The following is a 27686-nucleotide window of genomic DNA, read 5'->3' as shown; positions in this document are numbered from 1 at the left end:
AGAACGAAATGAGAATTGATAGGAGCTAGAAGGACCGGGAGAGTCCGTACGAGATGGCGTAAGAGAGTCGGGATGGATGGTCGTTAGTGGTGGATGAGGGTAGATTCTCTGATGAGAGGGAGCAGAGGATTGGGAGAGGGTGACTGTGGCAGCCTGAGGATTGAGGAAGGAAATCGTCGATTTCGGGACTAGCTTGGTTCAAGTGGCCTTGGCTGAGCGAATCGTCGCGGGCCCACGGTCCAACAACGGCACTTGCATACACAACCTTGGAAGCTGTCTCCAAGAGTAGGTATCTCTTCATGAGATGTGTCTTTAGTTTTCGAGGCACCCGGGTTGCTATTTCTGGCCGCACATTGAGCGATTTGTCTCTAGTCAAGTTCCTACGCTTCCAGCCTTCCACTTGGCCCGATTATCCTTAGTGATGCGTGCTGCGCCTCAGTCTCCAGCTTACCAAGTCTCGAACGAATATCCTCCCGGGGACCCGGATCGTCTTCGGCAGCCGCAAACCCGCATGTTTGTGAAAGCAAGCCAAAAAATCGAATAGAAACATAAGACCAACCTATCATCATGAGTCCAACTCGGAACATGTCACTAAAGTGACTAAATTTGGTCGTTCAAACCGATTGTTCCCCGCCGGTCCTTGGCACCTTCAACGCTCAACCACAGTAATTCGTCAAAAGCAGGGTTCCTTTGCTCTCGCAACCAATATCCGAGCGGATTTGGATTATGACCAAATTGGTCAATCGAATCATGATTGCAGGGACAAATTCTGTCCAAACTCAAAAGGAGGAAGAACCGTCGGATCTGGGTACGTGGTGGAACCTTGTAGCCCTGCAAGGCTGCCAAATAATCCCTTTGTATCATAGTCTGTTCCGAAGAACGCTATGCATATGCCTGAATCCGGAGAAGCCCAGTTGTGACAGACGAACCCTTGAAGGGTGAGCCTTCTCTCTGCATTCCGGAAGACTAATCACCGTCGTCATCAGACAAGGAGGGCAGTGAAGTCACTTGACCGACTCCTAGATGCGCACCAACCCCTCAATAAGATAACCCGCAGAGTATGAGAGAATCATTGTGCTAAATGCATAGCAGAGTATTCTAGAATGACTTGGTGCATCAAGTCAAGTAGCTAGTTTGACCCATGGAACTCTGCAATTTTTTAAGTCAAATTGACAGATAGCCTTTCTACCCTGGGATCAACTATCTGACCATTGTGACATGCCCCCTTCGTTCACTTTCAATCCCTTTCGCATGACGCAAACTTACCCGGTTGAGGGTGGCCTCTAATTCGAGGACGAGACACTGTTTCAGGCCTCGTAACTGCATGCATGCATGGACTGTCAGCTTTTCTATTGCTGCATCGTGACAGTTTAGCAATCTTCTCTAAGAGAGAAAAGAAAAGCAAGGCGCTGGTAGTCCGTTCTCTCTAGACCCATAAAGAACGATATCGATATCGGCTTTCTAAAACATGCAGGCTATAAGAAGAGTCGGCTGGAGCTCCAGCGGGTGTTCGACGGCTTCGGCGTGGCCTTGTACAGCGAGTGATCGTATATTCGCTGACACTATGATCATTAATCTCACAAGTCGATAGTAATAACACCTCAGTAGGCCACGGCCACTTGTGCTTACCTGGGACCAACAAGAGGTTTCCGAATTCCATTACGAGATGGGTGGAATGGCGCCGATAAACCAGGAATGCCCTGTCTTTAGCGGTTTCATGCCGTAACAACATGGTCATCGAACGAAGCGCCAATGGCCTTGGTGATCTTGTCAAACGGTCAAACTTCACCAGGCGGTCATGACTGTCTTCTCAAGGCCAGAATCTCCGATAGCTTCACAGCTCCTTTTTCTCCCCATCCTTCTATTCCACTATGTACCGAGGGCCTGACCCGGACATACCAAGCCCAAGCACGTCTATCTAGATCATCCGCGCTCAACGTGGGAGCCCATGATTGACACAACAGATCAATGGACCGTAGGAGGTAACCCAGGCAGACTCCCCTTTCCACTTCGACCTGTGTCGGGCTCTTTGTTTTTGGTGGCGTTGATTCCTTTTTAGCCTCGCTGGGGGTTCTTAGGAATGATTTGAAGAGATATGAGCGTGCTGACTGAGGGGTATAGATAGGAAGTGCCGTGTTTGTTTTCGCAGTGGCTTCCGAACCATGAGATTCTGCATGTTTCAACGCTTCTACGTCGATACCCCAAAGTGGCGGCGCTGTTTCTGAATCGTCCGTACGAACTTCCCCTAATATATCATGGTCCACATCCTGAAATCCCTCTGCGGATCGGCCCTCTCGAGGGTTGTAGTCCCACCGTTTCAGCACTTTGATGTCTCGATTCAGAACCGAAACTGTTGGTTGGCCCTCGCCCCATCCTTCCTGTTCAGCAGATTTCCCGCCTTCAAGGCCTAAGCTGACTGCTTTGGAGCGGCTATTGGCGCTGACAACAGCTTGAGCCAGGCTAAGCCTACTCGAGAGTGGCTGTTCGGGCATTGTATATTTCAAGACGCAGACAGCAAAGGCAAGTACTAGTGGTGCTCTATTTGTGAGCAGCACTATGTTCGACAGCTCTTCTTCACTAGCTGTTGAGACTGGAAGGGCCAGTGCACTTTCAATTGCAAATGGAGTAGCTGCACCTCCTTGTAATGATGGTCTAGACTTTTTCGGGCGTGAATTACCTGTGCTTTCTGTAGGAGCACTGCGTTTCTTGGACGTTCTCCTTGCCGCATTGAGCACTTGCTTCGCGAGTTTATCGTCTTTGAATATTTCCTGTAATGTCTTCAGCTCTCCGTTTGATATAGTTTGGGCGCTACAATTAAGTCAGTAACTCGCATCACCTGTCGGAACTTGTGCCGTACGTTGTAAGGTCTGCCTTGCGGAGTTCATTGACTTTGCTCATGGCCGTCGCTAAGGGCACTTTGGCATCTTGCGATAGGAATCGGAGAAGTGATTGCACCTGAGAAGCAGCCATATTCCTGTCTTTACTGTCTTATGCAGAGTTGACGAAGAGATGAGATTTTGAGGACTGTAGTCTAATCGAAGGGACAGTACTCTCGTATTAAGTTAGGTGCCTGAATTTTCAGGTATAAGTAGCCGCCTCCGCTCCGAGTCCGCGGGACAGCTTTCCAATGACAACTCGCTGTGCAAGCTGAGATTTGACATTCGACACGCACCCTGTGATACTGTTGATGGTTGGCTGACTACATCTGCAGCTTTGTTAGCATGGCAGACAATTTCAAACCCAAGGCTTTCCCAGACGTGCCGTCGAAGCTATCTGCCCCAGCCAAGAAGTCGCTCTTCGAACGCCAGAAAGCCGAAGCCGAAGCCAAACGTGCCCGCGAACGCGCCGAGACAGCTGCGGTTTACGAAGACTTTGTCAAATCATTTGAAGATGACTCACCAGCTCCCGAGCGCTCGACATTCGAGGGAAAGCCAAACAGATTCGGGAACAGGAACACTGGCTTTGGAGGAGGGCCTGCAAAGCGGCATTTCACGAGCTCCGGGCCGCGCATGAGCGGTCCTGGAACACTGGGACCACCTCCGCCATCACTGTCTCGCAAACGAAACCACGAGGGGTTTCAGCCTTTACACCGGAATAGAGATTCTGCGCAAGGGACGCTCGGATTTGATAATACTGCCAATGCGGCTACGGCATCTGCCTTTCGCGCCTCAGACGACGAGGATGAGGGCGCTGCGGACGCGAAGGAAGCTGAGAAAGCTGCGGCTAAGCCGACCTTATATCTTGCGTCTCTACCCCCTGGGACGTCTCAATCTGTTGTCAAGTCTCTGATACCCACGGTGCTCAACGTCGATAATGTCAAGTTCCTACGACCTACGGGCCAGACCGCTACCGAGAGAAAATCAGTGTCGGCTATCGTGACCCTTGCTAGTGAATCTGCCGCCTCTGATATCGATAGCAGCGTCAGTGCTCTGCAAAACCGGTATCTAGGATGGGGTTACTATTTGTCTATCTCGAGGCATCTGTCATCTGCTGCGATTGGCTCGACTGTTGCAATCGGGCCGTCGTCCACGGGCACATTACCATTTGGCGCAAAATCAGTGGCTCCGGAACTAGGGGGTCGACTGAACCGCGCCCCGCCGCCTGGTCTCCATCGTGGTGGGTTTGCTCCTCCAAGCTCATATGGGCCTTCCTATGGTGGCAGCAGCTCTACTTTGCAAGTGGATGTGAAAGCACCATCCGACCTAAAGCAGTTGAGGTTGATCCACAAGACCTTGGAGAATCTCTTAAACTACGGGCCCGAGTTCGAGGCTCTCCTCATGAGCCGACCGGAAGTCCAAAGAGAGGAGAAATGGGCCTGGCTATGGGACGCAAGAAGCCCTAGCGGGGTATATTATCGGTGGAAGTTATGGGATATTATCACAAATGGCCGCTCTAAAGACCAACGAGGGCGCCTACTACCGATATTCGAAGGCGGCGCAAGCTGGAAATACCCAGAAGCTAGCCTTACCTTTGAGCATACCACTCGGCTGGATGAACTTGTCTCTGATGACGACTATGATTCGTCGGATGAGGACATGTCCGATGGAGAGGAAGACCGACGTCAGCAGAGTGGAGCGCCTCCCACAGACGGACTTGGAGCGGGCAATGAAGGGCTGGGCCATATGAATCCTCTAAAAAAGGCAAAATTGGCTCACCTCCTTGCACGACTTCCAACAACGCATGCAAAGCTACGCAAAGGCGATGTGGCGCGGGTCACTGCATTCGCTATCAAACACGCGGGCGCAGGAGCCGATGAGGTGGTTGAGATGATTGTGTCAAACATCATCGAACCGTACGCTTACACTGGGGCGAACCCTGATCGCGAGTTGGAGAAGGGACTTGCCCGCAAGGAGCAGAACGGTGACGATGCCACTGCAGCGCCAATAGATGGCACAGGGAAGGAGAAGCTGGATACGTCTTCTGCAAAGTTAGTCGGCTTGTACCTGATATCTGACATCCTTTCCTCATCCGCAACCAGCGGAGTGCGACATGCCTGGCGATATCGACAGCTATTCGAATCAGCACTCAAAGCACATGAGGTCTTTGAACACCTTGGGAGGCTAGAGAAAGAGCTGAGTTGGGGGCGACTGAGGGCAGAGAAGTGGAAACGTAGCATTGGCTCCCTTTTACATCTCTGGGAAGGGTGGTGCGTGTTTCCGCAATCAAGCCAAGAGCATTTCTTCCAGGTTTTCGAGAAGCCGCCGCTCACGGAGGAAGAACTGCGGGAAGAGAAGGAGAAGGCTGAGGTTGAACGAGCTGCCGCTGCATTCTCCAAGAACAAGAGCCGCTGGAAGGCTGTTGACGAAGACTCGTCTGCTGCACGTTTTGATCCAAGTCAACCCTCCGAAGCCAAACCAAGTCCAATGGAGGTTGATCAGGAGGTTCCGGAAGGTATGGACGTCGACGGTGAGCCGATGAGTGACATTGATGGCGAACCAATGGAGGACAGTGATCTAGAAGATATTGATGGGAGTCCACTTGAAGATATTGAGGAAGGGGACAGCCCCCAAGAGCGACCTGAGACTGCATCTGAAAAGCCCCCGGAGATACCAGCTGGGTCGGTTCGCAAACTACGGCCCCGAGCAGAGGACATGTTTGCAGACTCAGATCCGGAAGAGTAGAGTAATTCATGATGTGTATGAATGATTGACACCTTATTGAGAGCATTTATGCAGTCTGTCCCCAGTAGATACTTCTAGATCCCCGCTGTTGATATGATGCCGTAGATTCGAAGGCAACGCTCAGGCCAGCCCCACAATTGTGCGCTCCTCGGGAATTCCTCCTCAGGCTTCTCTCTTCAGGCTATTGATCGGGCAATCACTCTCATTTCTCCTTATTACCTCTTTCGCATCCAATTCAAACTCTTCTCTCTTCATCTCCTTCACATATTCCTCAAACCATATCCATCAAAATGGCCGGTATGTTCCCTCCGTCCCCGCGACCACCGTCGCATTTCCGTCAATGTTTTGTTTGCCCCTCCTTGGGGCTCAGAATCCAACCCCTCCATGCCAACAAAAGCCACAATTGGACTTGTATGAGAATGATGGGGACGAAAATATGCTAATGACTTCTTCTGCTATCTCTAGATTTTACCAGCATCGCTCGTACGTTGCGCCGTCTCTATTACTTTGCCAACTTTCCTGCTATCTGCGAAACAAACAACGAAAAGCGGAGCAGAGTCGAAATCTAACACTTTCTCACAGAACAATTTGTCACCTTCTACTATCAGACTTTTGATGGTAACCGCGCCGGCCTCGCGCCCCTCTACGTACGTTGCCCTCATCCTTTAGGCTATATATCGAACAGGAACGCTGACAAGTCTGGGTATCCAACAGCGCGACCATTCCATGCTCACATTTGAGACCTCCGCTGTTCAGGGCGTTGCCGGTATCATTGAGAAGCTCACCGTGAGTACCTCTGGTACCTCCCGCATGGTTATTGAATTCCTGTTGCGTTCCGCTGCTCTAGTCTCAGCTGGAGTAGGGCGGAAACTCATTTACAAACAATCTTTTGCTGTCCTTGCTCTGATTTTAACATATTCTTGAACAGGGTCTGCCCTTCCAGAAGGTGCAACACAAGGTCGCTACCCTCGACGCTCAGCCCTCGGGTGAGCACGGCGGCATCCTGGTTCTGGTTACCGGTGCCCTCCTGGTATGTTTATCAAGACAAACGTACAACGAATGTGGCTGATTTGCTTGTTCGTTCCAGGTTGATGAGGAGCAGAACCCCATGAACTACACACAGACTTTCCAGCTTATGCCCGATGGCGCTGGAAGCTACTTCGTCTTCAACGACGTCTTCCGCTTGATTTACAACGCTTAGACGTTCATGTACGAGATATTGGAGGTGGATGGCTGTGGCTCTAATAGGAGAAGAATTTATGAATATTATGATCTAAAGGGTGGAACTTCCAGACCGGCTCCCTTGCCAGTTGGCTCATGCTGCTGAGGGAGATAGCTGCTACTTGCGCCTACTTCTGTGACGCCGCCTGGCTGACTCACTTAAATGAATATTATTGAGCTGCACCTTCGAAGTCAGTTCTATCGATTTGGCCATTCCCGAGTTGCCTGATGCCTAACTTATTCTATAATATGGCAAGACATACTAACAACTTACATTTACATAGCATGGATAGGCGAATGCGCTAAAATTGCTGTGAAGGACTATTCATTGATAGCAAGCAGGTCGAGAGCGAGACAAGTTGCAGCGCCGTATCAACGACTTTCCCGAAGGAGTGGCGTTTCTTCGTATGGACCGTCTTCATCTTGGACATCGCTGCTTTCGGCGGACTGACTTCGAGCAGTGTCCTTGTTGTAGTCGTGGCTATGACCCTTGTTAGGGCCAAGGTATTCGAAAAACACGGATAAGACGAGGAGAGTGCCCTGTAAGCACGCCGTAACAATCAAAATACCCCACGTGCTCCAGCCCTTACTGCCCAGCCGCGCTGCCAGGCTGCCTGCCCAAACTAAGCCACCAGGCGTTTGAATGCACATCATTGGTATGCTCAAGCTGCCCACGCAGCGCAGTCTGAGCGTAGTGTAAATTTGAGGGAAGTATTGGATGGAGGCGAGGATGGCGGCAGTGACGCCGCAAAAATTCGACCACGATTGCAGCGAAGACGGCATCTTGAAGCCGACAGCAAGGGTGACGATCAGCATGACCGCCGCATGGACGATACATATAAAGGCCACAACCAGCGCGGTCCGATATGTAGGTTCTTCTTTTGGCGACAATGAGAGAGAAGGCGACTTTTCCCGCGGAAAGAAAACAACAAAGAGAGCAAGACTATAGGTCAGGTTAGCCTCGCAGACTCCGCGAACAGGGTGCCGAACTTACATCGCGAAGAAGCTAAGCAGCTGCGTCGCAACTTGCAGGATCCCTAGAAGCCCTGCGAAACACGATAATCCGCTGACATCCTTGCAGCATGCGGCATCTTGCAGCGTCTGCTGTTGCGACACCATGTTTGCCAAAGCAAATGTGGCCGACGTCGTCCCCAACAAGACAAAGTATGGCGAAATTCCAAAGGAGCTCCTTAGCGCAGCGATTCGGATTAACTGAGGCAGATAGGAAAAGAGGATTCCGAGAACAATAAGGCTGGCTTTGGTCAGTGACGACGCAATGGTTATCACGGGAAACATACATAGAGAGGACAAAGTTCATCACTCCTGGCGAAACCAGATGTCCGCACTGCAAATCTGAAGGACCCATTTCGATATATCTAGGCCGTATAAACGCAGCTTCACGGCAAGGCCGTATAATATGTCGCAGAGTATGAGCTTGATACCTTGGGCTGGGGAGATGAGTTGGTCGCGGCAGTTACCAGACCACCAGATGGTTCGATCAGATGTCAACACATGGTCCCGAACGGAGAAGATTTTTCAGGTTCGCCTGTTTGCTTTTTCGAGCCGAGATCCTCAAAGGGCATCGGTGACTGACCACACTAAGAATAAACGATGGAGTAGTTTGTCTTGTCTGTTGACAGAGAAGAGTGGGAGGTTGTCTCCGCATTCCAACCAAAAGGGGATAGCTTCGTCAGGTGGCCAGGCCCGATCTCCAAGCAGGGTTCTGACATCTTTTACCGCCTTTCCTCTGGTCCCCTATGGAAGACTGAGACCCACCTGTTGTAGTAGCCTGACTAGTAATATTAAACAGACAGAATGGCTATCGAAACAGGTGGACTCTGGCTGGAAGATGTAAACACTAGCGTCCATATAGCGTCCATATAGCGTCATCGATATAGCTTCAGCAAAGTAGTAGAGCAGCAGACAGAGTATGATGGATGCAAGATCGCCGATTGATCTTCCCCAGCCCGGCCGGCCAGGACAATGACACCACTAAAAGCTTCTGCATTTGGTTGACCAGTAGGTAATGCCACACTTCACTGCCTATGACGCCGCCAAACGCAGTTTTGTTGCGCCAATACGTCACTCCGTTGTCAGTGGACTTCTAGCAAGATCCTGGTTTAAATCAACCATCTCCTCCTCTCTTATAATCTCCCAGAATCAGTAGCCTCAACTCTGGATCACTCCCTCATTTTAGTTTCATCATCTCCTCACAACCATCTACTATCAATTCATCTCGCCACACGAAAGACCTGGACTTGAACGATGAAGCTACACCTGGCCACCTGGTTGGTGTGCACACTTGCAACCGCTGACGCGGTCGGGGCGTCCACCTGGTTTGGTAAAGCTGGTAAGTCTGATTAGGCGGGTGGTGAGTCTGGCTAACAATTCTAGTTTACAACAAATGGCACGAGACCGAGCTTGAGCGCTGGCTTGCTGATCATGGTACTGGCACACACCCCTCTCTTGTTACACAAGCTGACTATAACCCCAGACATCCCCTACTCCTCGCCTGCTGATCGCAAGGAACTCGAAAACGCTGTGAAGACGAACTGGGATCTAAAGGTTCAGAAACCGCTGGGACAACTCTCAGATCACACTGGGGATCGCTGGGAGAACACCAAGGAATGGATCTTCGACACGTAAGCCTAAAATAGCCACTTCAGTGTAGCCTTGCTAACAGGATTAGGTGGACCGACTCCCAGCTAAAGTCTTTTCTTGACCGACATGGCATCCCTTCACCTCAGCCTCGTCGCCGCGACACTCTACTCAAGACGGCTCGTGAGAATTACGAAGCCGTCGCCAAGAAACTTGGCGAAGCCGCTCACTACCCTGGAAACTGGCTGTTCGAGCAATGGAGCGACTCTGATCTAAAGCTCTGGCTTGATGAGCGCGGATGGCCCGCTCCTCAACCCAGCACTCGGGACCGCCTGATTGCTGCCGTCCGTCGTAATACTCGCCTCGCTAGTCTGCAAGCAAAGAGCATCGGTGCCTCCATTGTCCAGTCGGCCAATGCCGCACAGGAGACCTTGAGTGAAGCTCTATTCAATGCTTGGTCCGATTCCGATCTCAAGAGATTCCTCGACGAGCATGGTATCCACGTTCCTCAGGGCTCCAAGCGCAATGAGCTCATTGCGTTGGCACGCAAGCACCGCGCTGCTCTTGTCGAACAAGCCTCCTCAGCATCCTCCTCGGCTTCCTCCACGGCTTCTGACTACATCGGCGCTGCTACATCCAGAGCCGGTAACGAGTACGCACGTGCTACTGACAATGCAAGCTTGAAGTCTCAAGAAGCTTTTGATACTGCCATTGACGCCTGGTCCGACTCTCGCCTGAAGGCCTTCCTTGACTCTCGAGGCGTTCCTGTTCCTCAGAAGAGCAAGCGCGACGAGCTCATTGCCAAGGTCCGACTGAACAAGCACAAGGCTGCCACTGGCTGGACCGCCTGGACCTTTGATACCTGGGACACTGAGCACCTGAAGTACGTCAGACATCTCAAACCCATCGCACAATGCTAACAACCCCTAGGAAGTACCTCTCTTCAGTGAACTCCAAGGTCGCCCACCGCGCTGGCGTCACTCGCGATGAACTCGTCAAGGAAGCTCAGAGCCAGTACGAAAAGGCAACAAAGGCCGGTGGTGACCAGCTTGCTTCCGCGACCTCTTACATCAACGAAGCCACCGCTAGCGCAAAGGACGCCACCTTCGACTCCTGGTCCGAGTCGGACCTCAAGAGCTACCTCGACTCCTACGGCGTCCCAGTCTACCAAGGTACCGAGCTGAACGAGCTCCGCGCTACAGCTCGCCGAAACGCTCACTGGTTCCGATACGGCACTTCCACCCCTCAGGGCGCCCTGTACCAGAAGTTCAGCAACGCTGCACAATGGCTGCTGGATCAGTTGAAGATTGGTGCTGCGAGCGGTAGAGCTCAGGGCCAGGAGGCTGCTGAAAAGTTGCAGGACAAGGCTGAAAAGAAAGCCGAAGAGGTTCGCTCTGAACTCTGAACATGACGAAGCAAATGCTAGTTGCGCATGATTGAACGAACGTTTTTTCTTTATGCTTACGCGCGGCTCTCTTATGACTTGTACTTTACTCTTACGAAATAGTTTGGTAATTCCATAGGTCAATCAATTGATGATCTCCTTGAAGAACAACTAGTACAAAACCTCGCAGTTGATGGCGTTCAGAATATATATTTCGATCCTGGTCAAACAACACCTTTGACTGTCTTTGCCTGGTATCATTAAGTAGGAAATTCGAATGCAGATATTGTTCTCAAGCAAATAAAACGCTGCCCATAAAACCTCGCGTTTCCCGTATAGAACATAGGAACAGTAACCCCAATGGAGACAACCATCAAAGATCCCGAAATAGCTACATAAAACATGCCAAGTATTATCATCAAACCGAAATCTCGCTGTTCAAGGCAATCTTGAGAGCCTAAGCTTATCGCATCCACTATTCATCCAGTCACCGAACAGTTTGCCGCATTCAACAACGTTATCCAGCGTTCAAGACTTGGGCGCTTCCGCATCCCCCTCAGCAACCAACTTCCCGACAACAAGGTACTTCTCCGAGAAGCGCTCCTCCCAGCTCTGCAAATTCTCCAACTGGTCCGCATTCAGATCCTTGAGATCATCCAACGGTCCCGACAGGTCCTCTGTGAGCATCTCCCTATCGAAACTCTGGTGGGCCAAGCCACGGGATGCGTCGCGGCCAGCGAAGTTCTCGTAGGGTCCGCCCTACACCGTATCAGGTCAGTTCCGTAGCCAAAATAGAATGCCGTCATGTATAAGGGGCGGGAGCGTACCGGCCCATAGAAGTTCCGTCCAGGCGAAACATCAAACACGCGCCCGCGCACGGCAAGGTAGACGGGCTGGCCGTTCTCACCGTTGAAGGGAAGAAGTGTTTTTGGTGTGAAGGTGCGGAAGACAACGGGAGCGGGGGCCTTGGGGAGCACGGCGGGAGGCTTAGGGCGAAGCTGCGTGTAGACGAGGAGGGCGAAGACGGAGAAGAGGAGAAGGTTTATGGGGGTGGCGATTGAGGCCCTAGACAGGTATTTGTGTAAGCTTAAGGCTTGCTTTGGTTGCGCTGATGAGATAGTAGAGAATACTGACACCTCTGCTTGCGGAGCTGTTCCGTCTGTTGGGGGGTAAGTTAGTATATAGTTGCTGAGTGAAAAAGGGAAGCGGGGATGGCGTACCTGCGGACATGGTCGGTATAAAGCCTAGGGCAGGAGCGCAGCGATGAGATTGACTGTGATGGTATTGGGAATGAGAATCAAATAGAAACAGAAAGGTGCGAGTAAGACGGTGTTTGCTTCTTGTCGGCGATACTGTCGGCCGTGGTCCGTAATCTATGACGGCACTATTGGCTGTATATATGGCACGTGATCTATAGCCTGAGGAGCAAGGCATTAACAAATAACCCTGCTTCCTATCACTACACAGTACCTAGGACATATACAGCCACATCTAGTTGAACTAGTATGCCTCCAGCCTAAGAACAGAGCTCATATTGGCTATATAGACTCCACGATCATCCCTAGGAGCGCTGAAAACAACAGATATGGCACTCCCGGCACAAGACTGGCCGCAGCAGATTCCCTTAACACATCCCACTGCTTCAGACTGGAATGACACACATGCGACCCGTTATTCCCGGCAAACCAATTCTGCAGACAAGATAGTTGCTTCTTACTGAGCTGCGCCTTACAAGGATCCGAGGGCTCAAGCACTTCCAGGTCGCGAACGGGACAGTCACTCGACGTTCCACTTTCCGCCGTCCATTGCCCTGAATAAACCGGGCATTCGTCTGCTGGAATTTCGAAATCCAAGCCACTCCCGTCAGCGACAACAGTGAAGATGACGGTGCTGTTTGCGTGCGCGGCCATGGTCTGGTCATTGATATATGTCGTGCCGTTCGTCTTCGTGCACGTCGATGTGTAGTATCTCCAAGAGACGCTGTATGTACCGGGGCGTATGTAGTAGTTGTTTTCGCTGTAGATCTTGCCCGGGACAATCAAAATATCGTCGGTCTGGTATCTGAAATCATTGGATGTCGGACTGTCGTCTAGCAGCGAGCCGGTATAGAAATCCAGGAACTTATTGTTTCCATCTCCGTCCAGCCGAGTGAACTGCCAGTCGAAATCCCATCCGAATGTGCCAGCGGCATCAGCGTTCTGGAGTGCGAAGACGATGGGGAACCCGGTCATATTGTTGTAGGTCTCATTCCGGGGAAATAGGAGGTCGATTTCGATGGTTGCTGGGTAGGAGATACCTAGCACTGGAGTGACCAGTGCCAGGGAGAGTTGGAGGATGGCAAGACGTTTGCACATGCCGGCCGGTATGGAGTTGTAGATTTTGCTTCATCAGGTCGGCTTCCTTTGCAAGTTAATAAAGCATTGGATATTCTATCACAAGCCTGACGTTGTCTCGCCTCGTGGTTAATGTGACACCCGAATTAGATGTCATTTCTCATTTGATGTCTTGGGCTTATCTGCTCTTTGTTCCGCGCCCCCAGCCATGGCGGATCATGTCATAAAGGATGAAGGATGGGACCTGTGCAAAAGAAGCTATCGATAGCATCGACTGGGCCGCCACGAGTACATAGAAATCTGGGTCAGGAACGTTGGACTTCTAAGCTGGGTCACGATCAAAATGGCTAGGGGTATTTAATGTACCCTCCGGGTCGAGTATTATGTTGATATGCTTAAGTCTTTCAGCTGGCGAGACTATCGCTGGATCGAGATCGGAATATACTCCAATGTTGATTGAATGAGTATGTATAACGACAAACGCCACGGTGCCACAATATCCGACAACCGGGCCCCGGCCATGGTCAGTAATAGTATCATAACCTCGGAATGTTCAAGAAATGCTGTGCAACCTATAGAGTCGGGGACTGATTGGTTTGCAGCGGCGTTTGTAGAGCAACCTCGGAGTATAGCGAAAGGGGGCACGTCAATCCATCGTTCAAGACACTGCGTATGGTGGAAACTGTTCGTTAGAGTCTGGAAGGGCCCTGAGGCCTAGGAGGCTAGGACATGTATTGGCTGAGAAGATCTCGACCCAATCTACTTCGTATCCCGTAGCCTGTGTTTATTTTCTAGCGACAGCGGCTGTCGGTTGCGCGGCGCGAACGGAGACGTTGACTATTTATAACGTGCCAGTTTCAGATGGATGGGACCACAATTTCAATAGCCTGCTAGACCAGAACCTGCTAGTCTGAAACTGGGCCCTGGATGATCTTGTGCCTGTGCCTGAGCCTGAGCCTGTGAACATGATCGATCCGCGTCGTTTGATTATCCAGATGTGTTGGCCTGGCCCTCCTCTCGTTCGCCCGCGCAAACAAATTTCTCTTCCTATCCTCTCATTCATCTCCAAGCCCGTGGCTGCGCCCGTTGCTAGTATTGCATTTGCCATTCTCTTTCAGCCTGCGCTTTTGCTTCCCTCCTTACTGTTTCTTTCTTTATTTGGCCCCCTCTGCCTTTCCCCTCTTTACTGGTTCCTTGTTATGAACCGTTGCCCGAGAGCCCGCTTCGAGTCAGTTCGCGATCCTTTGTGAACGACGTGCAGGCATGTCAATTGCTTGAAGTACATACATCGGGATTCTTTTTCAGGTGTTGAGTACCTGGATCTTCTACTTTCTTTTACCTTTCTTAAACGTAGTTGGTTGTCTGACGCAATCAAGGTGAGTCCATCCCATGCAAGACCGTGGTCCAAAGTAAGAGAGCCTCTACTGACTTCTTAGCCATAGACCAGCTCATTATGTGGGGAAAAGCGTCTTTTCGCACCCGCAAGCCCTCGAGTGACATTCCTGTGTTAACAGACTCTCGAGTCCACCAGCCTTCGACAGTCAATAATCACAAACGAGACATCTCTGCAAAAGCATTGCCGACATTGCCGTTGTCACCGTACGAAGACATCAACCATTGCCACTTGATGATGATACTGACAGTAATTCTAGTAGCGGCTTCAGTTCGCAGTTCACCTCGTATCAGCTAGAGCCCAACCAGCGGGCGCCGTCTTCGATTTACTCGAGGGACACAGTCAACTTTGACCATCATCGTCAACGCTCTATCAGTGATACACACCAGTTCCCACCACAGCTTGACCCTCCGGACTCCGCCAATGGCCACGCTCAAGGAACGAGGAGTGTCGACATCTCCCCTCCTGACTCTCCCATCAAGACCCCCAACAGCCGAGACAGCGCCCGAGTTTCCCCTATAGAAGATGATCCACTGCAAGCGAGCGGCCTCAAATTCTCAAGTCAGATACCCGTGCCTCGAAAGCGCGCCGACTCAAAACTAGACCAACCGTTGAACCCGCTGTCCAAGGCCAATGCTACAAAATGGGACAATTTCTCTGGCGAGCCGACTACGAGCAACCATGGGAGGTTCGGACAGGTCAACCCCGGCAATGTTTCGTTCGAAACACACGTATCTGCCCCCCGCCAGCGATCCAACAGCTCGAAGCTCATGGACTGGGGCAAGGAGCATTTGCATTCAAGGAAGAAAACGTCCGAATCCCGTAATCGATTTTACGCCGGTGAAGCGACTCCCTTTGTTCATCGAGAGCCATGGAGGGGACAAAGTGGGCGCTCACCCATGGTCTATCCAATCCAAGAGAAGCCCAGGAACCGGTCATCATCCCGTCTACATTTTTCACGGAGTAGCGACCGGCTGAGAGAGATGAACACTCCGTCTCCTATAGTGGGAAGTTCCGGAACATTCACCACGATAATCACCGCTGGCGAACAGAACCACAGGCAGCAGCCTCAACCTCGGCCAAGGCCGCAGGGGCCGTATGGGCATGACGCACCTCAGAGCCGTAACGCTAGTGCTGTCAGCGTCACCAGCACTGCCCCGCCACGTGTGGATCTTGTATCCAGTCCTGATCTGAGCGCCAGCCTGACTGACTTAACGCTTGCCGATGATGAATATAACGAACCCACAAGTCGCTTCAGTGTGACTACCTATGGTACCACCGAAGTCGAAAGTTCGACTCCAAGCCCGAGAAACAGCATAACCCCTAGCCCACCGCCAAGCATCATCGAAACAGCGTCGCAACGATCTACTGATACCACCCGCTCAATCATGTCTCGATCACGACCGGTGCCTAGCGCTATTGCGCCCGGGAAGCGCCCCGTTAGGAAGCCCACCCCGTCCGAAATCTCGAACAAGGCGCTTCCTCCAAACCCGGCTGAGATGACCGTCCAGGGTCGCATAGACATGCTGGAAGCGAAGAGGGCCGAGCTCGTGCGTCGCAAAGCGAATATAAGCACGATGATCAATGAGTTGACGCAGGTCATCCAACCGAGCTCTATAGCGTACGATATGGCTGCCCGTGAAGAAGTCAAAAAGACGGTTGCCAGTCTCAACAGCGAGTTGGCCGACATTCAAAAGGAAGAGCATGACATCGGCCTGAAGTTGCTCCGAGCGTGGAAGAAGCGCGATGATGGTGATTTCTACGGTGCAAGCAGCAGCCTATGGGTCAAGCGAGTGACCAGCTAGCTATATTTTTTTTATTTATGTTGTTTCTGTTTTTGTTCTTGTCTGGGCATGTTTTCAGCTACCATGCCGGTTACTTCGGGTTTAGCCGGTCTATGTTCTCGGCGTCTTAATATGTTGGCCCAGCATTGGTAATATCTCATTGTACCTGGCAGTGCGCGAATGATACCCTTCTTTTTCATATCTCGCAGGTCCTAGAAACCAGGAAAAAGACTCCTTTATGAATCCTTAGAAGCAGTCCATGCTACTAGAGAAAAACATGCGGATTGTATGTATAAGACGTAGTTCAGGAAGTAGGTATCAATAGACGCTTATATGCGAAGCGAAGCGAAGCGCAGGGATCAGTGCCACCGGGTAGAGAGAACCTCCCTTGCTCTCGTGGCTCGTGGCTCGTTGAATTCGTAAAAGAGAAGCGGGCGGCGAGATCATTTTTTGCCGGACTTTTTGATACCCTGGCTGCCGGTGTTCAGCGGTCCCTTGCCCTTGGCCTTGTCCATCAAGTCCTTCTTGGCCTTGGCCTCTGCAGATTCGAAGAGCGATTAGCGATGATGATTTTGTGAAAGGTCAAAAGGATAGTCGTACCGGCTCTCTGCTTCTCCTTGAAGGCGAGGTCATCCTCGTCAAGTTCCTTCTTGTCCTTCTTAGCCGCCTTGAGGGGCTTGACTTTGCCGCCTAGATAAGAGATTTAGCGAGCTGGAACAAAATGAGGCGTGGTCGCGTCTGCGCGCAAGACTTACCTTCTCTGCTTGCGCCACCCATTGTGATATGCGTAAGAGAAGTTTGGGTTGAGAGTTTTGGAGGAAGAATCGGTGATGTTTGCGACGATAAGGAGAGGGTACGGAGTAATGGAAAAAGTGAGCAGAAGGATCGCCAGCGGCGGGGCTGGACTGAGTCCTAAACGGGTTTAGTCTAAACTCGGGCTTTCCCGTGACTGAGCTCGACGCGAGCGACGTCGCCGTCGAAGTCGCGAATCCATCCGAGTCGTCGAATTCGCCTGACATCTGTTCCATTCAAAAGATTCATGGTCTACATTGCCCGATAGTGATAAGATAGATAGCGCTGTGGCGTCTTTACCCAGTCGGTTGGACTTTCTAATCACTCCCAACGCCCACTTCTGGAAGCATTCTCGCTAACCAGCGTCATTCTTCTTATTTGCGAAGCTGTCCAGGAACTTCTGGTGAAATCGCGTCTACTGAGTGGCATTAGAGAGGCCGCAATGTCCTCACGTAGGTCATCGACCGCCTCAGAAGGCGAAATCATCGAATCAGGTTCGGAGACGAAGGCAACTACGTCGCAATCTCACCTTAATGGCAACAGCGTTGACCGTCCCACCAGACTTAGTTCATCCGCATCGGTGACCAAGTCGCCTCGTCGCCAGAGATCTAGGACCAGGTCGCGGTCGCGGTCGCGGTCGCGCTCTCCGTACCGAGACTATAGAGGATATAAGCGTCGACGGGAGGAACACTACGACTATGATGACTATGGATATGACTATGATGACGACAAACGCTCCGGACGAACGCCACCGCCGCGACGCGTGGGCCATCGACATGACAATGATCGAGGATACCAGAGGCAACCTAGGTCTTACTACGACTACGACCGTGAAGAAAACCAGCTTGCGGATCTTCGATACGACGATGACTATGACCGACGGAGGGAGAAGCGGCAGCGTACGCGGAGTCGATCGCCTTACCGCGGGGTTCGGAAACGCAAACAATACTCGGGCGACGAGTGGGAATCGCAGCGATCGCGGAGAGAGGGCAGCGAGGCCTCACAGAGCAAACCAAGGTCTTCTACTGAACAGTCAGTGAGCGAACGGGGGAGACCCTCAGCTGTCGCTCGAGATTCTAGACAGGATGCTGAAACTCAGGAAAATCAGGTTCAGGCAGCTTCCACGGCCGCTTCCACGGATGGTGACAATAGGTATGTCTTCCTCTTAGTTGACAGTCGACATGCTAACTTGCTCAGTGTAAATGGCCAAGATTTCGCCGAGCCGGTCGAACCTCTTGACGAAGCCGCTCAGCTCGAGGCCCGGCGTAAACGGCGCGAAGCCATCAAAGCTAAATATAGAGAGCAGGCGACGCCCCTGCGCATTCAAGCACTGCATCTCGGTGGTGATAGGGGTGCAACCCCCACGAGCGAAGCGGCTACCCCGAGTAACGAGACACCAGGTAAGCTTTTTTATGCCTTGTTCCTTCCTGGTAATAACATTTGCAGACTCGGCGGCCACTCCGGACGGCAATTCGTTTCCCGACTTTAGCATTGGCAAGGACTCGGACTTGGTGCAAGACGGCGCCGCGGACGGTGCGGACAAAGATGAGCCTTCAGCTGCAGACTATGATCCTACTATTGACATGAAAGCCGAAAGAGAAAGGCACGGCGGGCAGAGTAACGAAGTTTCTGCCGCGAGCTATGATGAAACGAAGACCACCAAGCAGGATGTGCTCATCCCGGACGCGCCGCCGCAGCCGGAACCAAAGGCAAAAGATCCTTATGATATGTTTGCTGATGACGATGATGATATGTTCGCTGAAGATACGGAAGAAACGACACAGCCAGCGCATGCGTCCGCCATTGCTGTACCTCAAGCTCGAGAGCTCGACGTCAGCATGATGGACAACTGGGATGATCCGGAAGGATACTATAACCTCCGGATCGGTGAGTTGATTGACGGGCGTTACCATGTGCAACAGAATCTGGGCAAGGGAATGTTCTCGTCTGTCGTTCGGGCAAAGGATTCAAAGACCGGTAGTGTTGTGGCAATCAAGATAATCCGCCAGAATGACACGATGAAGAAGGCTGGGCTTAAGGAGATCGACATCTTGGAGAAACTCCGCGAAGCAGACCCGGATGACAAGAAACACATGATCAAGTTTGAACGGAGCTTCGAGCACAAGGGTCATTTGTGCATGGTGTTTGAAAATCTCAGCATGAATCTGCGCGAGGTGTTGAAGAAGTTTGGCCGAGATGTAGGGTTGAACCTGCGTGCGATTCGAGCATACGCCCAACAGATCTTCCTGGGATTGAGCCTAATGCGCAAGTGCAATATCCTCCATGCTGACCTGAAGCCCGACAACCTGTTGGTCAACGAGCAGCGCAACGTACTCAAAGTGTGCGACTTGGGTTCTGCATCGCCAGCTTCAGATAATGAAATTACTCCATATCTGGTCAGTCGGTTCTACCGCGCACCAGAAATCATTCTAGGCATTCCATACGACTACGCCATCGACATGTGGTCCATTGGCTGCACGCTGTTCGAGCTCTACACAGGCAAGATCCTTTTCACGGGGCGCAATAACAACCAGATGCTCAAATCGATCATGGAATGTCGTGGCAAATATCCGCCCAAGCTCCTCCGGCGCGGTTCCCTGGCGCACCTCCACTTTGACGATATGGCCAACTTCCACAGCACAGAAGAGGACAAGATCACCGGACGCCTCGCCACCCGGGTCATGGACTTCAAGAAGCCCACTCGTGATCTCAAGACCCGATTGATGGGCAAGGACACGCGCGGGATGTCAGATAGCGAAGCGAAGGAGCTGGCTCTGTTTGTCGATCTGCTGGATCGGTGCCTCAGTCTTAATCCGGAGAAGCGATGCACGCCAGCTGAGGCGTTGAAGCACCCGTTTATTTCGCGCCCAAAGGTCTGAACTGGCGTACGCGTCCAGGTGCATGTCGCTCGAGGCGACTTATGTCAGATCGAACATCATTCGGGCAATTGGGGTAACACGGGTTGTATATAGGACTGGGAAATGATATCATTTCATGCATTCACATTACACAATTGTCTGAGTAGTTAACACAGCATGCCTATAAAGGGATGGGGTATAGTGCTACCGGCTGTCAGTCTGATTCGGACCCCAGTAGTGGTGGCAAAGGCAGTCAACAATCAGACCAGGCTGGCAGAACGGGACGGGGTCATAGGCATCCAGGCATCCAAGGAGGCGAATATCAGGCCAGCCTCCTCCGTAAAACCGCGATCGTCGGATCTCGCATCATGATCGCTCACTCAGTCGATATGGCAAAGTCTCTGTTTGTCACTAGAAGATTCCAGATCGATCAAGTGAGGTTCTCCGACGCTTCGAGACCTCGAGGACCACGCGGCTCTGTCTTCCACGGCGTACTCCGTCCTCGTGACCACGTCACTGATACAATGGAAGAAGGCGGCGAGAACAGACACCGATTTTGACAAATGTCGTCTTCATGTGCCGTGGTTACTCCGTAGATGAAAGGAGTGCTTCGAAGTAGAACAAGTATGGCGGCCTACCCCGGACTCAACCACGGACACGGGACACCCGATGAAGCATGCGAGTAATGAGCCCTTCCCTGACTCTGAATGGCGCGGCTGGTGGCGGAAGGCCAACCAGGCAGCTTCGGACGTTGGCAACCATGAGTGGCCACTACTGGCCAGTGGCCGGTGGCAGTGGCGTGGCGAGATGACCGAATCACTGTCATTCAATCCTCGTGCTTGGACAAAGAGATCCATGAACAGGATGGCTGGGGCAGAGTCAGCACAGGGGCTGGGATAGGCCCAGCACGTATCAATAGCGTGCAAATAGGCGGGCGACAGCGAATGAGAAACGTGCCGGGCTGTTTGCTTGTCTGCTTGCTGATGATATGATCTAGGGATGTTATAATGTCGACATTCGGAAGGAAATGTCGGTCTGTCCGAAATGTCAAGGTTTTGAATGTCAGTCCGGTCGGACATACACGTGACTTGTAGTGGGTCCACTCCAGCCAATCAGAGGTCGTAAATCAGCGCCAAGCTTAGTCTGTAGCCAATAAGATCTAGGGAACCCTCGGCTATGAAAAATGCAACGAGACTAGCTACTAGTACACCACCACAACAAATATATATATTATGGACAAATATCGATTCTTTTGTTTTTCGAGCAAACAAAGCCACCATGACTCGAATTCAGGATAATATTTGGGTTAGAAACGCTTATAAGCTATTTTACACTGAAGATGGCAAAGTATTATTTCGATTCCTATTTTTTTCGATTTTTTACTAATTTTTAAAAGAGGCGGGTTCAATGTAGGCAGTGCGGTGAGGAACGTGATCCTCAGATAACTCGGCAACGCGAACACCTTCTTGACAAGTGTCCAAAGCGCCCTCGACATCCTCGAAGCAGTCAGTCAACTCTCAATTGGAACGGTGCTATACAACAGGAAGATCAAGAACTTCTTTGCATGGCCGTTTATACCGGTGGCCTCCCCTTCTCCGTGTACGAAACTCCTGAACTTCGAAGTCTGCTTAGAAGGCACAACATTACCCCTCCTACACGCCAGGCCTTATCGAACGAATTGCTTGATAAGTACTACAATCAGTATAAGGTGGATGTGAATCGACAGCTGAAGGATACCAAGTTCCTCAATGTCACCATCGATAAGACCACCGATCAGTCCCTAAAGCGCGTTATAAGCTTGTCATTCAACACCCCGACGCGTAGCTTTTTCTATACCCTTGAAGAGATCACAGTCGGAGCCTTTGGTACAGAGGAAACTGCAAGATGGATCCATCAAACTCTCAAGAACTACCTTGTGAATGAAGAGGGATACAATCCCAATACAAATATCGACTACCGGCGCTTCAACTCCATCTCTACCGACACCTGCAACACCATGAAGGCAGTCTAGGATATACTACAGGCTAAGGCTGAGTACTCTCATGTTTTCTTTATCGGTTGTGACTCCCATGGCCTTCAGCTACTCATGAAGGATCTTCTCTCCCTCGGTGAGATCAAGGAGGTCTTCAAGAACGCTGCATCGGTTATTTCTTACTTCAGGAACTCTCCAAAGCAATTGGCCTGGATCCATCATTACCAGAGAAGAAAAGAAGGCAAGGTAAGAACTCTCATTGCCTCAGCAATTACTCGCTGGGGAACTCAGTTCAATGCTTTAAGATCTGTATGGAGATCTGGTGTTGCTCTCCGCCAGTGGACTTTAACTCCTGAAGTCATAAAGGCTTCAAAATCTAATAATAAAGAGACAGCTGCCATGAGCGGTGTTGCCACGATCATTAACTCCTCCGAGTTCTGGACAGATCTGGAGAATCTCCTCTGTCTTCTGGAGCCAATTCACCGAATGCAGATTGAATCTGAGCATCAGAAGGCCAATATTATGACTGTAAGTACTCCATCTCTTTGGCTATACAACTGCTGACTTCCTAGGTCATGGAACGTTGGCTACAGATCCGCTCGATCCTCTCCGAAAGCGCTGAAGAAACACCATACAAAGCTGATCTCCAGGAGTATCTTGCAGAGGCTCCGTACGCTGGCTTCAAGAGACGCTTTGGCAAGCAGGTAACACCCCTTCACTGGGCCGCTTACTATCTCAACCCCCGCAACGTTTCTGCTTCATTAGATGAGCCAGTGGCCGATGTGATCAGAGAGGTGTTCTCTACATTCACTACTGAGGAAGCTCATGATGAGTTCGCTTTATACCGAGCGAAGAAGGCGCAGTTCTTCCCTGCGGATCTCTGGAAAACCGAGGACCCTCTGGTGTTTTGGGCGCAGTTTGTGAGTTCTCCTGACCGAATACCTCTTGAAGAGCCTCTTGAATAGCTTCAGAACTAACTATTTTGGACTCCTAGCATGACACCGCTCCGTCCCTCTCCCACCTTGCCATCCGACTCGTCTACACAACTGCCAACTCGGTTTCCGCTGAGCGAGCCTTCTCCGCCATAAACAACACCAAGGATAAGCGGAGATCTCGTCTCCAGGTCAAAAAAGTAAACAAGCTGGTGTATCTTTACATGAACACAAGAGCTCTGGATTCTACACCTACACCTCCGCCTACGAATGGCCGTACAAGCCGCGATATCAAGTATGAATTCACCCAGCTAGCGGAGGAAGAGGATGAGATGGCTCGCAACTGGCTATTCCATAAGAATCTCCAGATCGAAAGGCTGCTAAGCAACGAAGATACAATTGTTTTTGGAGGAGAGGTCACCACCAAGCGCAAGAAGAAAACACCATCTGCAGCGCCTCAAGCGGCCAAAAGACCCCGGCCTTCAGCTGCCGATGCTATGTGTGAGGCCGATGGCTTCAACTGACTGCCAAAGCGCTTCAAAAGCGCTGCAGTAATTGCTTCAAAAGCGCTGCAGTAATTGCTTCAAAAGCGCTGCAGAAAGCGCTTCAAAAGCGCTGCAGAAAGCGCTTCGAAAGCGCACCCAAAAGTTCTCGATTTTGTATTGAATTTGTATGTAAACCAAAACTCCAAAAGGCGCTCCTAAAGGCGCTCCAAAAGCGCTTCAAAAAGCGCTTTTGAAGCGCTTCGACAGCGCACCCAAAAATCGTCGATTTTGTATGCAAATCAAAAAGTTTTCATGATCTACATGTGCGCCTTCCAAATTAGGACTAGTTATCACGTGCAGCCCACCCGCTATACCCTATATGGAAGGTGAGCGCCGATCGGACATTCGCGACCTCGAAATGTCTGTCATGTCGACATTCGAGGCGGCGAATGTCGACATGACATTTGTCATCTTACATCCCTAATATGATCTCATCCTTCAGTCGCCAATGAAACGGGGATAGAACAAGTGGGCCTCAGGCTCGGGCAGCGGGCTCAGGCTCAGACGGACCACTTCCACTTCAGACTTCAGGCAGAGCACAGACCCGGCCAGGCTTCTGTTCTCCCACAGGGCCACCCACCGTGCCCAGCCCTGCTTGATTGCCAACGTGGCATCAGCGCCGCATCATTGGCTGCGCGGCCTGCCTCACTATCGCAGAGTTGGCGCTAAGCAGGGTACCGTACGTTACGAGACGCCCGGTGCCTCAGGAGTACGGTTCCTGTCTGTCGTAAGCGCTTGCTGCGAGACTAGTTGGTTGTCTGCCGTTGGCACCGTTGCCATCGTCTACACTAGTCCGCGGGCTGAGATAGGATAGGCTATGAGATTGAGGGGTCTATCGAACACAACCAAGTTTCTATTTTGATGCTCTGGTTGCGTTGAGTCAAGCAAGGCCCACGGTTCAAGTGGACCGCCGCACAGTCGACACCTTAATCTCAACAGATTAAGGAGGGCTCCACCGCCATGTTCCAGGTCCGTTGCAACTTGCAACTCATGGATCATCAAGGCTGTGAGGCTTGAGCTGATTGCCACCAGATTCGCCTCTGGCCGGGTTCGAGATCTTCTGGATGAAGAAGTGGAGGGCGGGGGGCAAGGCTGTGATATTTGTAGTACACCGTACGGAGTAGTAACCCCCCATTGGGGAGTCTGGGCAGTGCAGCCTAGGCTAGCAGAGTGGGCGGCAGGCAGGGCGTGTCAGGCGTGAAGCAGAGAGCACAGTGCCCTGGTCGGGCGATGCAGCTCCAGTCCCGGTCTCAGTCTCAGTCCATGCTCCTTGGTGGAGGAGGAACTGCATAAGCATAAACTCTCAGAAAAAGACGGTGTAAAGGTGTAAAGTCATGAATCATCGCTGTAAGAATGGCCAAATGTGGAGTGGCACACCGCCAGGTCTGCCCGGGGCAGCCAATCGCAGGCCAGCAGCCGAGCCCACCCGCCCTGTGACCAGTCATGTCACATTAATTGCGCGAGGACGGAACAAAGTAGAGGCCCGCGCACGATAAATCGTAGGTCCCGGCTCCTAGTCACGTGAGCTTTATTAGGGATTATGTAAAACAGCAGAATAACACTAATTAACTAAAAAAAAGGGTAATTATATAACCTTAATACACCGCTTAAACTAAATAGCGCTAATTAGCTAAAAAAAAGGGTAATTATATAACTATTTTACTCTGCTTTAACCTTGTAATATAGTTTTTTTTATTATATAATAATTTAAACCTTAACTTTATAATCCTTTTTCCGCTCGCGGTTTATATAAATAAGTTTAATTATAAAGCTAACTATATTTTATAGCTACTATAAAAATATAAAACCTATATTTTAATTTTAACAGTGCCCGGGCCGCAAGCCTTGTGGTACTTATAATAAATATAAAAATAAGGCATGTTTATACTATCTTACATGTATATTACGGCTATTAATATATAATAAAAAAAAAGTAAATAATTTATTATAGCTATAAGCCTTTCTAACCCGCCTTTTTAATATCCTCCCCTTAATATAATTAACCTAAACATGTAATAAGCACGCCTATTATAACTAAAGCTAAATTATTAATACCATGGTGTATACTTATTTAATAACTTATAATAAGTAAAAAAATATTATAAAAATATAAAATAATAATATATATAGTAAGTGGCTAATTAAGTAGCTTATATAATTAATTTTAGTAAACCCTAACTTTTTTATTTACCTTTAATATACCTATTATTATTAATTATATTTATTACCTTTATACCCCCTTCCACGCCCGCAATAACTATATTTTTACTATTACTTATACCTTACCTGCTGGGTAGGCGCCCGCAGCCAGCTATTATTATTAATAAAAATAATATTAAGTTAAATATTAATAGCTTAACTACTATAAGCTCCTAGTTTATTATTAAAAATAATTTATTTTTATTTTTATAAATTATTAAAGTTAATTCTAGCCCTTTTATACACGCAAACCTAGACCATGCTTTTTTATTATATTTATTTTTTTTAATTAATTTTATATATTTAGCTATTATAAACCATAATTAAAAGTTATTAAATAACTTTTACCACTAGCTTAACATACACTAGCTAAAAACATGTAGTTATTATTAAAAATAATGGTTTAATATAAACCTTTAAAAAAGGGATAATATTTATAAGCATTACATGTTAGCTAACTAAAACCAGGAGATTTTTAAATTTAGTTTATAAAATAAAATAAATCCTAGTAATATTTTTTTTTACCTTTTAAAATTAATATAAATTAAGAAAATGCTAATTATAAGAGTTTATATATTTATTAAGGTTTATTATATTTAAGGTTATTAATATTTATATAAAGGCTATATTATTAACTTTTTATAAAATATTAATTAAGTATATAAATAGCTCCTGCTTTTACCTAAAAAACTTAAGGTATTAATCTTATAGCTATTTAATTTTAGTATAAACTAGGAAATATACTTATAATTTTATTATAACTTTAAAATATAGCGCTAGGCAGTTAAATAATAGTTAAATTATTTTTAAGTAAATTATTTAGGGTACTAAAATATAATTAAAAATAATTATAACCTTATATAATTACTAAAAAATAAACTAATTAATTATTTTATCCTAAACTAGGAGCTAGCTAGTAAGCTAATTACCCTAAATAATAGTTAATAAGTAAACCCTAATAATATATAGGCGCCTAATATAATTATAATACCTAATTTACTTATAATAACCACAAAGCTTAAGGCTTTATAGGCTATAGTAAATAATATTACTAAGCTAGTATATAATAATCCTTATTTAACTTTTTTTTTATTTTATATAATACTGTTATTTAAGTTTAACTACTTATAATAATTATTATTACTAGTATTTTCTACCCTTTTTTTTTATAGTAATATAAAGCTAGTTATAACATGCCCGCGCAAGGTATTATTTATAAATTATATTAAATACTTACTTAAATATAAAAGTGGCTATTTTGCATGGCATCCCTGGTTTTAATATGTTTACTTTAATATAATTTATTATTAGTAAATAAATTAACAAGCTAGTTTTTATATTTATAACCACGCGCCTAGCTAGCAAGATATTTTTATAAAAAAGTTATAAGCAGCCTTTTAATTAAATATAGTTAAATTATTTATGCTATTAAGTTTTATTACTAGTTTTTTTAAAACTATTCACGGTACGCGGCCGTTTTAGCATAATAAAAAAAATAACTTAAAAGCCATGGTTAAAAATATTAATAAGTAGCCTGTTTCCTATTATCATGCGTGTTATTTTAATTACTTATTTTTTAAATAAGCATGGCTTACCTATTTCTAACATTTTTTACGGCTAATTTATACTAGGATAACCTAATATAATAGTTACTTAAGTATAAAGTATAATATAATAATATAAAGATTATTTATAAATAAATTACATGGTATAATTTATAAAATAATTCTTATATTATTATAGCATGGTTTTATTATTATTACCGCGTGTTTTTTAATATAGTTATTAAGCCTAAGTTTAATATTATAAATAATTAATCTTGCTATAAATAGCAAGATTAAGGTTTAACTTATAATTATAGTATGTATTAAATATAATCCACCCTTATTTTTAATAGCCTTTAATAATTTAATAAGTTACGGCGGTTATTTAAGGCTTATTAAGGCATGTATATTATGGCTATAAACTCTTCCCATGTGCAAATTATTATTATTAATATAAATTATAAGGCCATTTAGCTGCCCTAGTTTTAATAAAAAAATATACTTGCTTAT

At 48.5% G+C, this 27686-nt stretch overlaps 11 protein-coding genes across 11 annotated transcripts; 6 read left to right on the top strand and 5 right to left on the bottom strand.

The window, feature by feature from the left end:
* Window positions 1-1796: 1796 nt before the first annotated feature.
* On the bottom strand, window positions 1797-2970 carry DSM5745_03025 (uncharacterized protein; the record flags this gene model as incomplete). The annotated part of the gene is made up of 2 exons (XM_026745041.1): window positions 1797-2808; window positions 2858-2970. 2 exons carry the CDS (start codon window positions 2968-2970, stop codon window positions 1797-1799), a joined length of 1125 nt encoding a protein of 374 aa, XP_026605907.1.
* Window positions 2971-3221: 251 nt separating this feature from the next.
* DSM5745_03024 (uncharacterized protein) lies at window positions 3222-5621 on the top strand (the record flags this gene model as incomplete). The annotated part of the gene is made up of 1 exon (XM_026745040.1): window positions 3222-5621. The coding sequence occupies one exon, from the start codon at window positions 3222-3224 to the stop codon at window positions 5619-5621; it is 2400 nt and encodes a 799-aa protein (XP_026605906.1).
* A 290-nt stretch (window positions 5622-5911) lies between these two features.
* On the top strand, window positions 5912-6822 carry DSM5745_03023 (nuclear transport factor 2 family protein; the record flags this gene model as incomplete). Its single annotated transcript, XM_026745039.1, has 5 exons — window positions 5912-5918; window positions 6204-6268; window positions 6336-6479; window positions 6550-6651; window positions 6709-6822. The coding sequence occupies 5 exons, from the start codon at window positions 5912-5914 to the stop codon at window positions 6820-6822; spliced, it is 432 nt and encodes a 143-aa protein (XP_026605905.1).
* Window positions 6823-7214: 392 nt separating this feature from the next.
* Window positions 7215-8208, bottom strand: DSM5745_03022 (PQ-loop repeat-containing protein; the record flags this gene model as incomplete). The annotated part of the gene is made up of 3 exons (XM_026745038.1): window positions 7215-7785; window positions 7837-8094; window positions 8141-8208. 3 exons carry the CDS (start codon window positions 8206-8208, stop codon window positions 7215-7217), a joined length of 897 nt encoding a protein of 298 aa, XP_026605904.1.
* Window positions 8209-9107: 899 nt separating this feature from the next.
* On the top strand, window positions 9108-10845 carry ish1 (double-strand break repair enhancer MSC1; the record flags this gene model as incomplete). The annotated part of the gene is made up of 5 exons (XM_026745037.1): window positions 9108-9192; window positions 9237-9287; window positions 9337-9484; window positions 9532-10323; window positions 10371-10845. The coding sequence occupies 5 exons, from the start codon at window positions 9108-9110 to the stop codon at window positions 10843-10845; spliced, it is 1551 nt and encodes a 516-aa protein (XP_026605903.1).
* A 507-nt stretch (window positions 10846-11352) lies between these two features.
* DSM5745_03020 (cytochrome b5-like heme/steroid binding domain-containing protein) lies at window positions 11353-12054 on the bottom strand (the record flags this gene model as incomplete). The annotated part of the gene is made up of 3 exons (XM_026745036.1): window positions 11353-11583; window positions 11652-11983; window positions 12045-12054. 3 exons carry the CDS (start codon window positions 12052-12054, stop codon window positions 11353-11355), a joined length of 573 nt encoding a protein of 190 aa, XP_026605902.1.
* A 308-nt stretch (window positions 12055-12362) lies between these two features.
* Window positions 12363-13178, bottom strand: DSM5745_03019 (uncharacterized protein; the record flags this gene model as incomplete). The annotated part of the gene is made up of 1 exon (XM_026745035.1): window positions 12363-13178. The coding sequence occupies one exon, from the start codon at window positions 13176-13178 to the stop codon at window positions 12363-12365; it is 816 nt and encodes a 271-aa protein (XP_026605901.1).
* A 1432-nt stretch (window positions 13179-14610) lies between these two features.
* Window positions 14611-16355, top strand: DSM5745_03018 (uncharacterized protein; the record flags this gene model as incomplete). The annotated part of the gene is made up of 2 exons (XM_026745034.1): window positions 14611-14756; window positions 14813-16355. The coding sequence occupies 2 exons, from the start codon at window positions 14611-14613 to the stop codon at window positions 16353-16355; spliced, it is 1689 nt and encodes a 562-aa protein (XP_026605900.1).
* Window positions 16356-16777: 422 nt separating this feature from the next.
* DSM5745_03017 (translation machinery-associated protein 7) lies at window positions 16778-17111 on the bottom strand (the record flags this gene model as incomplete). The annotated part of the gene is made up of 3 exons (XM_026745033.1): window positions 16778-16872; window positions 16935-17024; window positions 17090-17111. 3 exons carry the CDS (start codon window positions 17109-17111, stop codon window positions 16778-16780), a joined length of 207 nt encoding a protein of 68 aa, XP_026605899.1.
* Window positions 17112-17568: 457 nt separating this feature from the next.
* Window positions 17569-20005, top strand: DSM5745_03016 (putative serine/threonine protein kinase (Prp4); the record flags this gene model as incomplete). The annotated part of the gene is made up of 3 exons (XM_026745032.1): window positions 17569-18278; window positions 18324-18526; window positions 18573-20005. The coding sequence occupies 3 exons, from the start codon at window positions 17569-17571 to the stop codon at window positions 20003-20005; spliced, it is 2346 nt and encodes a 781-aa protein (XP_026605898.1).
* Window positions 20006-21262: 1257 nt separating this feature from the next.
* On the top strand, window positions 21263-23412 carry DSM5745_03015 (uncharacterized protein; the record flags this gene model as incomplete). Its single annotated transcript, XM_026745031.1, has 5 exons — window positions 21263-21331; window positions 21381-21899; window positions 22008-22484; window positions 22529-22876; window positions 22951-23412. The coding sequence occupies 5 exons, from the start codon at window positions 21263-21265 to the stop codon at window positions 23410-23412; spliced, it is 1875 nt and encodes a 624-aa protein (XP_026605897.1).
* Window positions 23413-27686: the final 4274 nt, after the last annotated feature.

This window comes from Aspergillus mulundensis (assembly GCF_003369625.1).
Source record: "Aspergillus mulundensis strain DSM 5745 chromosome Unknown scaffold_2, whole genome shotgun sequence".
In the NCBI taxonomy this organism is placed as follows: domain Eukaryota; kingdom Fungi; phylum Ascomycota; class Eurotiomycetes; order Eurotiales; family Aspergillaceae; genus Aspergillus; species Aspergillus mulundensis.
Note: the sequence above shows the minus strand (reverse complement) of the source record. Positions and strands in the feature narration are given on the sequence as shown.